Source organism: Plodia interpunctella, chromosome 15 (assembly GCF_027563975.2).
Source record: "Plodia interpunctella isolate USDA-ARS_2022_Savannah chromosome 15, ilPloInte3.2, whole genome shotgun sequence".
NCBI classification, from domain to species: Eukaryota; Metazoa; Arthropoda; class Insecta; order Lepidoptera; family Pyralidae; genus Plodia; species Plodia interpunctella.
Window position 1 is genome coordinate 1,494,708 of NC_071308.1, and position 12,639 is coordinate 1,507,346.

General features: G+C 38.9%; 1 protein-coding gene across 1 annotated transcript; it reads right to left on the reverse strand.

The window, feature by feature from the left end:
• Positions 1 to 9,811: 9,811 nt before the first annotated feature.
• LOC128675995 (zinc finger protein basonuclin-2-like) lies at positions 9,812 to 12,401 on the reverse strand. The gene has a single exon (XM_053755875.2). The coding sequence runs from the start codon at positions 12,286 to 12,288 to the stop codon at positions 10,186 to 10,188; it is 2,103 nt and encodes a 700-aa protein (XP_053611850.1). The 5' UTR covers positions 12,289 to 12,401; the 3' UTR covers positions 9,812 to 10,185.
• Between the last annotated feature and the right edge of the window lie 238 nt (positions 12,402 to 12,639).

Consider the following 12,639-nt stretch of genomic DNA (forward strand, 5'->3'; position numbering starts at 1 on the left):
ATTAAAACCAATTTTCGGTGGAAATTTACATAGTACATCATATATTTGAGTTTTATCATTCTCTTATTTTAGAAGTTACCGGAGGGGGGGGTGGGTGGACATTTTACCACTTTGGCAGTGTCTCTCGCGCAAACTTTTCAGTTCAGAAAAATATATACTTATTAGAAACCTAAATATCATTTTTGAAGACCTATCCATAGATACTACACGTATGGGTTTGATAAAAAAAATTTTTGAGTTTCAGATCTAATAAAAAAATAATAAATAAATAGAGACAAATGACACAGATTGAGTTAGCCCCAAAGTAAGTTCGAAACTTGTGTTATGGGATACTAACTCAACGATACTATATTCTATAACATATACATATATAGATAAACATCCAAGACCCGGGCCAATCAGAAAAAGATCATTTTTCATGTTGACCTGACCGGGATTCGAACCCGGGACCTCCACTGTAGCAGTCCGACATGATGACCATTAGGCCACGAAGGTCGTCTAAGTATGGGGACACCCAAAATATATTGTTTTTTATTTCTATTTTTGTGTAAAATCTTAATGCGGTTCACAGAATACATCTACTTACCAAGTTTCAACAATATAGTTTCGGAAAGAAATGACGGACACGACGAATCTATAAGGGTTCCGTTTTTGCCATCTGGCTACGGAACCCTAATAAGACCTGTGGTCGAACTTTGGGGCTAACTCATTGATTGTCACTCGGTTAACGCAGGTGGTTTGTCCCTATTTATTTATTATTATAAAGATCTTCCTGAGGCTTCTAACTTCTTAACACCAGTCATCACTATCGCATTCGCGGAGGTCAGGGTTGAGGTCATAGCATAGTTGTACCCACTCAGCAAGATGACGTTCATCGAAAAATGTTTTTTCCTTGCTATAAATCGTCCTCTGTAAACATATATTATATTGACAACACGAGAGCTGGGAGTGAGCAGTCCGCTATTTTGTTGTCATTGTAAAGTAAGTCTACGAAGTACGCTATAAAGCTCAATTTCCAATGAACGTCGTCTTGCTGGGTAGGAGCGGTGCGGTATAACTTTACGATGTCAAGTCAACAAGATCGTAGGTGTGTCGAATATATGCCAAATTTTATTGTATTGTTCACATTAAGAATGTTACGAGTATGCTGTTTCGTGGGATGTATATTATATACTTCGTGTTTACCAGATGATGTATTTTTTTCAACTTGATACTTAAATATACTTTACTTAGAATCTTTCTAGTCTCTCTTCGCTGTTTCGTAATATATAGACTTATTTTTTTGGAAAATTATGCTGCCTAGAAGACATAGCATTGCACATGCCAGCTACTGGTTACTTGCCTGTTTTACAATCATATAATATCTGCCGTAAAAAGCGACCGGCTTGATAACCAGATAACCTATCCCTTACCAGCCCTATCGGCACTTACGATACTGTCCATTGTTCAGGACTCGAGACGGCAAAGTGCGAGTCGTGGTCAAAGATAACAGATATACGATTAACGGGATATGTCTAAGTATAATAAGGAAGATAGAAAAGAAAGGAAAATAGAATTATATATAAATATATTTTTATATAATAGTAGGCAAACGAGCGTGCGATTTGCTTGATGGTAAGCAAATACCGCAGCCCATGGACATCAGCAACCCGAAACGGGTCACCGGTGCGTTGTCCACTTTTTGAGAAAAAAATATAGTTTAAAAGCTTCTCAAGACGTTATGTACATTTTTTGTCCCACTAAATTCTTACTTAACATATCTTCCCAATAAATGCGAGAGTTAGTTTGCTTGTTTGTTACCTCTTCGCGCATTATCTACTGGACCGATTGGCATGAAATTTGGTACACTGGTAGAAAATAACCTGGAATAAAACATGGGGTACTTTTTATTCCTTAATTTCCACGAGAGCGAAGCCCCGGGGCGCAGCCAGTAGCTTATAATTAGACATTTGAATAAAAAATTGCATACCTTAAAAAAACACAATCTAAAGAAATCTACCGTTCAGCCGAAGCAGACTTATCTAGACGCTGGAAAGCCTGTAAATCCCGTCACCGTCAAAGCCGAGCGAGGGCTTGACGGCTTACTGTCTTTGATCACAAACACGTGAAATATTCATCGCCGAATTATCATGCCCCCTTCTATATCTGACACATACTGACACTTTTATAGTGTAACTTAAACTTATCTTTCTACGGATATATAGGTAGTATAATATCTGCGCCCCGGGGCTTCGCTCCCGTGGGAATTTCGAGATAAAAAGTGCCCTATGTGTTATTCCAGGTTACATTCTACCTGTGTACAAAATTTCATAACAATCCGTCCAGTACATTTTGCTTGAAAGAGTAACAAACATAAATACTCACACACACAAATCCATCCTCAACAAACATAAATCCATCCTCACTCACAATATTAGTAAAATATATTTAAATCCTTTTTTATAATTTGGCCTTTTTCCATTGCTTTAACTATGTAATACTTGAACGTTATTAATATCTAAATACTAGCGGCCCGCCCTAGCTTCGCTCGGGCGAATTCATAATAAATTTTACACATAGACCTTCCTGAGAAATCACACTAATAAAACCCGCATCATAATCTGTAGTTATAGATCTAAAGATACATAACGACAGACAGACGATAGTAGTGATTTTAAATGCGATCTGACATACTAATTTTTCATCTCAACAATAAAGCCATAATCTCCACTCGAAAACTCAATTAAAAATTGGGCAAATACAAGAAAAAATGCGAAATTTCCATGCCGTTTGAAGTCAGGAGAGATTAAAAGAATGATTAGTTATTCAATGGAAGGAGATGGCGACAGAAAGATTAAAGCATTGCCCTTAAGCGAGTTTGAACGTCGAGGTAGCTGTGCCCTAAGATTTGTAGGGTAAATTAATTATTGCTTGCATTGAAGCTTCAGTTGGATAAGCCAATGTTTTGGTATTCATAAATGAACGGGTTTACAATATTGTGTCGACAATTTTGTGTCGACAGCGTTTTCTATATTCCTTCCTCAACCATTTAACATTTAGCCCGGGGTAGTGCCTAGAATAGAAAGTTGTTGTGTTTCATTCCACGTAATGACCACGACCTCCGCCATGAGGAAATACGTCTATGAAGAGATTAATTTAAAATAGACGACCTTCGATGAAAATATCTCGACTTTTAATAAAATTGACGTAAATCTGTTTCTATATATAAACTGCTTTATTAGAAAACAAAATGGCTAAAGCATTAACCAAGATAAACATCTTATCTTCACTGTGTTCCGGAGATATGTTCAAACATACAAAGTATAATTAGCATTTGACAAAATGTAATTAAAGACGTAGCCCCTGGCAGTAGGCAGATTCTGACGGGGTAGCAAGTTATTCCAAAAATTATGGAGTTAACAGGTACTTACTGTTAGTAATATTCGTTCTCTCATCTGTAGTTACATTCGGGGCTGCGGCACACGAAGCCAGAAGTAAAATATAAGCGTAAAACTTTGAAGATTCTGCTGTGCTTGGATTCCTAATGTCGGATAATAGATTCAGAAATAATATGAAATATTACAAGTTATCGGACTTGTAATACCAATTTTCTGCACCATGCTTGGTCCAAACATTCTTGACGTTAACATAATCGTATGTTAATGACAAGAATGTTTGGCCCAAGCATAGTGCAATATCCCCATAACTATTTTATTATAGCTATATATATATATATATATATATATATATATATATATATATATATATATATATATATATATATATATATATATATACTACATTTATTATAGCTATATATATATATTGTTTCTGACAATTTTCAACAATCTATTGTTTTTCGATATAAATTATTTACACTTAGTTTTCCATATATTTTATCCATTCCATTATTATTTAGTTTTTCCTATTTTTTATCTATATTTCCTATTGACCTCTTTGGAGAAGAGGCTGCGGTGAAGTTTGTTGCGCCGCTTCTTCACTTGCGCTTTGAAAGTCAGAGGAAGACTTAATTTTAAGTAATTTATTGACGTCTATAAGTGAAGTATGTCATCTAAAATTGATTAAAGAATTTTTAATTTGGCCACCTGCCTGACGTCAACCCCGCTTTGGTTGTTAGTTTAGACACAAGCTTAGTTTACCTTATATTATTGTATAGAGAGATATGCATAATATAGTTTCTCACAACACAATGTTCATTGTTATGTTCGTATTACTAATATAGTATACGAATTTTAGTGTAAATGTCGACCACTGTTCTATTAAGTAATAACCGTCTTTTAATACAGCAATTAAACACTATAATAATAGTATTAAGATTTTCTCATCAACTTGCGTTGAACAATGATATCGGTCATAAGATCTTTTCATATGTCGTACCATCAGACGGGCATCGAACTAACTTCCTGACTGACTTTCAATAAAATTTGTTAATTGGAGATCCATGTAGTCACTACATTACATCTATCTATATTATTATTATAAAGAGGTAAGCGTTTGTGAGTTTGTGTGTTTGATGCGGGTAATCTCCGAAACTACCGAACTGATTTTAAAAATTCTTTCAGCATTGGAAAGGTACATTATCCAAGATTGCTATAGGCTATTTTATCTCAAAATTCCCACGGAAGCGAAGCCCCGGGCAACATCTAGTCCTTACATATTATAAAACAAAATCATCTAAAGCGTTTGTCTGTCTGTTCGAGATACACTCAAAAACTACTGGGCCGATTTTCACCAACAGATAGTGTGGTTCCTGAGAAAGGTTTATGTGTATGGTTTTACTCGAGCGAAGCCGGTACGGACCGCTATAGGTAGGTATATAAAATGAAATTAAAAATCTAAGACAACCCTACTTTAAAGTTGCTGACTGTCTCGTCTACAAGACTATGGTAATGGTTTCCAAACGACTGAACACACATTTTGGTGGATTTGTGTATATGAAGTACCTATTTCTTATGTACGGAATGAAAGTAACTAAGTATAACACAAATCTGCCATGATAATTATTTTAAAAAAATAATTTCATCTCAATTATTATTGACTAGCCGCGCCCTGGGGCTTCGCTCCGTGCGAATTTCGGGACAAAAAGTACCCTATTGTCATTCCAGGTTATATTCTACCCGTGTACCAAATTTCATAACAATCGGTCCAGCAGATTTTGCGTGAAAGAGTACAACAAACATACACACACAAATACATCCTCAAAAACTTTCGCATTTATAATATTAATAGGATTAAGCACATTCACTTAGCTAAGTTTGTACAATCCCATAAACCCCATAGCATAATTTTGTCAAGCAGTAATTAATAAACTGGACCCATATTGCCCCGTTTGCCCCGGGACATGTCTGCTACTTCACTTGGAATTAATAAGACGCCCTTTATGCTTGTCAGTTTGTTTGTAGTTTGATGTTTGACTGGATTGGACCCAAAGAGATACAGTTTATGTAATGGTTTAATCTGGATTGCATCACTCAACTTTGACGTTGAATTTAACCTGATCACCGCTTTCGTTTAGATAAAATATTAGGCGTAGTACGCGTAGGTACATTGCGTTTTTTTTTTTTGCACAGAATTTATTCTCGTCATTATTTTCAAAATCAATTAAAAAGCACGTGTGACATGTTTAACAAAAGATTGTAGATTCAATTTAAGATTATTAGAGACCAGTGTCTATACCAAGCAGAGTTTGTATCTCAGCACACCAGCCTCACCTCGCACGATAAATAAATTTACAGCCAAAATAAAAATACAAATGGATATTAGTCCCTATTGCTTATATGACTATATTAAAAACACGTGCGCAACCACACACAAACGTAATCAATCTACCGAAACTTGACAACACTAATATAACTTTAACTGTGCAATTAAAAACAAATGACCGACTAAACCCTGTGTAGCGTTGTGTCAAAATGTGACCTGTTATTACCCAGGCAAAAATGATGACTAAAAATAGGGTTGCTACAACAATTTAAGTATTATAGGTTCAGTATTTTCCTTATAGTTCTGTTGTCTGTCTTAAATTTTCTCGATAAATGTTGTTTTTGTTTTACCTGTCCTCTCTGTCATTCCGTAAGGTTACACGTTAGGTTAATTCATAATGTTAATTTGAAAGTTTTTGTTTTTTCATCTATATTATATGCTGTAACTTCATCCACAATTTGTATGTAGGTACTTTCTTCTTCGTAGTCGTATTCCTCATGGCTTAGGGTCATGGTTATTACGTGGAATGAAATACACACAATAACTTTCTTGGCATTATTAATGGAGTGGTTTGCCATGGCCTTCTCAATTTCACACACAAGTTAATAAGAATCAACCAGTGTGCAGGTTTCCTCACGATGTTTTCCTTCACCGGAAGCAAGTGGTGGTCGATGAAAACTACTATACATGAGTCAGATTGGTATACAAACTCATGTGGCACGAGTGGGATTCGAACCTATGACCTTTCGATCTACAGGCGGGCATCTTAACCATTACACCACAACCGCTTCTGTAGGTACTTATTTTGCCGAAAAGTTCACTCCGCTTGTAGTTTTCTCCCTCTATTATCTGATTTCCCGGTTACTTCCTTAGCCATAAGCGTTGATGCTATATTTCCTATATTTTCTTCTCCACTCCCTTTTCACTGTCCCTGGCATTCTTAATTATCAGACCATTCTGATTCTCGCGAGTTTCTGGTATCATTCACTACAGCTGTGACAAACGAATGCCATTACACGATTCTTTCATTTCCCTCCACAGCCAGCCCTATCCAAAACCTTGACGTCTCCGGTAATGGCGGACATTTTTTACGTTGACCAGATTAACAGTCGTCCCCCGTTATTAAATCATACAATAACAATTAGTTCTGTTCTCACGGCTAGCTAATTACACCTTACGGTTTGACATGAGGAACTATTTTTTTTTGGGTCGACCGAGGTCAAAATTTGGGCTTAGCCCTTGTTTTTTTTTGATAGATTCATGGTTCATTTTGTGTGGAATTTTGTGAAAATCTGTGACAAATCTTGTGGGATATGTACTTACTTCTTCTTACATATTATAAAACAAAGTCATACGCCGCGTCTGTCTGTTCGCGATATATTCAAAAACTACTGCACGGATTTTCATACGGTTTTCACCAATAGATTGTGTGATTGAGGAGGGTACACCTAAGTGTATAATTTATTATGCTTTTACGTTTACCGGGACGGGCCGCTAGTATACAATATATATATATATATATATAACTCTTGCGTTACCATGACCCGACCGGGGATCGAGCGAGAATCGACCCGGGAACTCTCGGTTCAGTGGCAAGGGATCGAACCCGGGACCTCTCGGTTCTTCTTGCCACTGAAGAACTTTACCACTGCGCCACCGAGGTCGTCAAGGGGAGCACTAAGAAGGGAATTCCTGAAATTCCCACGCGAATCGGATTATTACTCACATACGAAGTTTGGGCAACCCCAAAAAAATTGTGGACATGTCGTCAAGAAGGATATACGCGAGCCAATGTTCTGTGAGAGAACTAGATTCTGTAAGAGACGTCAAAAAACTTCACGTCGGATTCCGCGCGGACATGGCTAATTTGCATTCTGTAAAACTCACTCGAACACTAGCGCTACACTTGCGGGTGCGTCGGCGAGTTGAACTAAACTCACTCCGGAATTTTGACAAATATGTATGGGATGACGTGCAAATTTGCATTCTGTAAGAAAAACGTCAAAAAACTCACGTCGGAATCTAACTCCGACGTGAGTTTTTTGAAAGATCCACTAGCGCTAGCTAAGTGACAACTATAGATGTGCTCAGTTGAGATAGAAAGAGACAGATCTCTTGATTTTTTTATGGATTATAAAATATCACGTCCCAATATAATACGAAATTCAGGAAGAAAAGTGCATGTGAATGTCTCGTTTCTGACTGAATGATTTGATTTGGCTCTGTTTGCCCCGCAACGGATAAAGACGTGATACTATATCTGTATCCAAGTAGTAAACATCATAAGCAATTTAACATAGTATAAACCTTATATAAATCGGTTGTATTGCTAATATTACCCTATATATATATAATCCCAATTATATCGAAATCAATATTTAGATACAAATTTTTACAGAGTTATATTTATATTCCATTCCAACGACCTGTTCGCTTCTGGCTAATTTTGATTACAAATGGAACGAGTTTATTATTAACTAGCTTTTGACCGCGACTTCGCCGGCGTTTAATTTCGTGTGTCCGCTCATAAGTAATTATTATCAATATCTAGGGTTCTAAGCAACGTATTGCGATGTAACCTATAATAGATTTTAACTTGACTATCCACCATACAGCTGTGAAATCTGTACTCAATTCCATCCAGTATTTTTTTCGGGAAGCGCTAACAAACATCGGTAGAGATAAACAGAAAGACAGACAAAAATGAAAAATATATTGTTTTAGCATCTATTAGTCCCCCTACCCTCATAAATAATTTTCTTTAATATCTCCTATGTACAGACATAGCACACTTACAGTTTTATTATATGTATAGATTAGATGTCGTGAATAAAATTTTTGATAGTAACTAATTTATTATGCAAATGCATCCGATGTGACATTTTATTTGATTTTATTAAGTTCCTGATATAAGACGTCGATTTAAATAGATTAATCAACTATCGATATAGTAATTAAAAGTATATTTTTTACTAGTCCTTGAAGATTTTACCACTAGGAATTGATTTCAACATAAGTATTATCAATGACCATTAGTTTTTAGAGATCACAAATATTTTTCGAATTTAAAAAAAAAATTGTATGTCAGTATTATATTAATTCGCTCACATTACTGAAAATCAAAACTACAGAATTGTTTTGGAAAAACTTTCATTGTAAAATTCATTAAGTAAAAATATTTTTACCTGAAATTTCTCGATGATTGTATAATTTTTGTATAACAAACTAATCCCTGAACTCAATTATCCGACCAACCTATGCATGCGTCTTGAGAAATAATTTACGTACCTTACTAATTATATAGGTAGGTAATTTTATTGATTAAATTTTGGTGAAAATATAATTTGCATTTTACTATCAAAGAAGCTTATAAGCACTATTTATTAGAACAGGAATAGACTAAAGCAGCAAATACCTATTCAAAAAACAGTACAAGTGATTGTAATCATCTATGCTCCAAACAAGAAGATACGAAGACTAGAATAGGCAATAAAAAAGTCTCCGCTAATGAAGACAACGTTGTTCACCGCGTTATATTACAGAACGACACGATACAACACTGTTACAATGTCGATTGGCGCAAAAACTTTGATTCTCATTAGTTTTACAGAGGGATTGATCCTAAATGAAGAAAATAAACTGATTTTCTTGGCCAAAGTTTTATCGTTTGACTTATCTATACTTATAAAGAGGTTAAGCATTTGTGAGTTTGTATTTTTGAGGCGGGTAATCTCCGAAACTACCAAACCGATTTAAAAAATTCTTTCACCATTAGAAAGGTACATCAACCAAGATTGCTATAGGCTATATTTTATCTCAAAATTCCCACGGGAGCGAAGCCCCGGGCAACATCTAGCTTATATTAAAGTGGTTCATACAGGTAATGAAACACACTCTCTTGGTGCTAGATGGTTTATACGTGCCTAATTGTACATTTTTGTGATAGTTGATTACCTATGCCCAGTAGATTGTAAAAAAGACCGATATTGTCGACTTGCAGACAAAAGAATGTAATTGATTACGTTCATCGGTAAAGAAAATGAAAAAGAGAAATCTTTGAATGTAGGTAGCAGATATTTCTGGTCGTAGGAAATAAAAACAATTTGGATTTTCCTCAATGAGTTTATTGTGCCAGAACAATAAATGAAGCTGATCATTATAACGTTTACTTTCAACATCGATTACGAATATTCTACACGATACCATATCGTACACAAGTCCATTAATATTTATAATATCAGAGTCCGTATTGCACTTCGCGCCATAACGCATACTCAACCAAGCGATGCTATCCCTAACTTAAAGTTCGTGGGATCAATAATTACGATATATTTGTCTAAATATCACAAGAAAATACAAAACGAAATACGAAATAGATTTAACACAATTAAAATTATTAACAATTAAATATGAGAGTCTGTCGCGCGTTTGGATTCAGGAAGTGAGGTATCACCAAGCCGGGCGAGGGTTGTGTCGACCCCGTCATGACACGGGGACGTGGTGCTGATACAGCTGCTCCTGTCGCTCGCATAGTGACGTCATTTTCTTAAATGATTCTGAAGTCTCGCGAAAAAGCAGTTTCGCGTCTTCTCGGGGGCGAGCGAGAGCGGCGTCCAGCCTTCCAGGCGAGATCACAGGAGGAGACGAAGCTGAGAGAGGTGATAATGATTCTCTGGCCGACTGGGCACCCGCAGGAGCCCCATAAGGAGCACCACCAGCTTGCGGAGCTCCGTTACCCATCAGAAAAGGGGCCGGAAAAAACCCCCGCTCGCCAAAATGGGGAAACAAACCTGCCTGCAGCGCGCTTAAGTTTCTACTATAAAATTTCATAGTCTCAGTCATATAATTTGGTATTTGCGAGGAGTCTTCATTCCCATACCTTAAACTCTCAAGCGTTGATGCGAGACCTTTTATATCAGCATATAGTTTATTCAAAAGCTCGGTGTTGACTTCTAATGCGGGTTTTTCTCTGCCATCATTAGGGCCAGTGGAAAGCAGTCTCCTGTGTAAATCGACATTTGAGCTGTGTCGATCTCGACTCCGCCGAGAAGGGAAGGCGGCATCACATCCGTTTACGTCACAAGGATGGAGAAGTTTCAGATGATCGTTTCTGTAATGCATTCGCAGCGTGAAATGGTTTTGAAATACCTTCCCACAGGCCGTACAACGGTCAGGGTTTTCATCGTCGATAGGAATCTCGAGATCATTGATATCTGTCCTGTCATCTGTTCGATCGCTGCTGGCAGAGGGTGAGCGCGCTCGGGCGAGTCTTTCCTCCATCGCGTGCAAATCGCTCCCGCTATCACTTGGTGTGTACAAATCAGATCGCAAACGCAACCCTTCGCGGACCACGCTGGGCGCACTAGACTCATCGTCCGATTCACTCTCTGCCTTCACTCGCGTTATGGATACCGAGTCCACAGCTGTTTCATCACCGTTCTGAAATGTCTCCCACTTTTCAGGCTTTTGTTTTTTCAGAGACAATGGTTCGTCTTCCGCCCGGCTCGATCCTGGAGTTGATATATTTCTAAATAAATCTGCTTGATATTCCTCATCGGATACACTATATTCATTGTTTTGGGAACACCGAGTTGGATTGCCACTTTTTCTTTTACGTTTATTTGGAACAAACGATGACATCTTATCATCTGAGGCGGTGGGGTCTGCGCGGCCGCTAGCTTCGGGCTCGGCGGCAGCAGGTTTGCTTTCAACTTTATTTTTATTTACACTCAAGTCTTCCGGCTGGTCATCATAGGTCAACCTGTCTGTGACTGGCGACTCGCAGTGAACTTCACTTTTAATTTTATCTTCATCATCAGAAACATAATCATTATTTTCACTATAATTATTAGAATCTTCCTCGAGGGCGGTAGGTGGTTTAGCGAGATCTAACGCGACTCGAGAGTGTTCTTCTGGGGTCGGATTTTTTCTGTACATTTTTTCAATTTCACTGAAGTTGCGGAAGTCGTCTAGAGGTACTCGTGGTGGTAGCGGCGTGGGGCCCGGAGCTGTTAATGGAGGAGGTAGTCGGGCTGCAAGTTCAGGAGGCAGCAGCGCCGGTGGTGGCAACGGCAGCCGCGCCAACGCCGGCAGCAACGGGAACGGTTGCGCCGATCGCCCATCATGCGCCGAGATCTTGCGTCTCACGTGCGGCGAATGCAACTTAGGATTAGGATTAGCACTGTGCCGATTTCTCGAACGGCGCGAACTGAACATCATGGTGCATCCTTCCACCGTACACTTGTGCATCTCTCGCAGATGCACAGCCGAAAAATGAATTTTTAGCGCTCCTTTGTCACAAAAAGTTTTCAGGCATACGTTGCATTGCACTCTCTTCTTTCCCGTGGCGGGGTTGACGAACTGGACCCCGAGGCCGAGCGGCCAGGGGGCATGTGGCGGCTCACGGCGCTCCGCCGGGTACTCCGGCGATCGTCGTTCTTCATTTCTGTCGTCGTCTCGGCCGCTGAAGCTCGCGCCCAATTTTCTGAAGTCGAAATGTGGTGCGGGTTGGCTGACTCGTGGCATCATAAAATAGTCCAAACCGGCAGGTAGGCCGGGAACCGCACCGAACTCTTTGCCTTCCATCACGTCACTGTCATAATATACGCGGAGTGTAAGCGGGTGGCGCGCGACGCGGCCGCTTTGCGACTGAGGACGTCGCGACACAGGTGACCGCGCGCGGGCGGCGCGCGACAAAGGCCAGCGGTGCGGGGGTGTGGGGGCAGTGGGGTGCGGGGGGGTGGTCGTAGAGAGGGGGGGCGATGGGAGGAGCGTGCGCTGGGCGGAGCGGATCGATGCGCGGTGGGGACAAGCGACAGTCGCCTCGCTTCGCGCCAGCCACTGTAAACACTAAGAACACTGCACGTTACGTAACATATACTAAACACCATACCTAACATATAACACATAGAACAAGTGTATAGTCATTTAGATCGT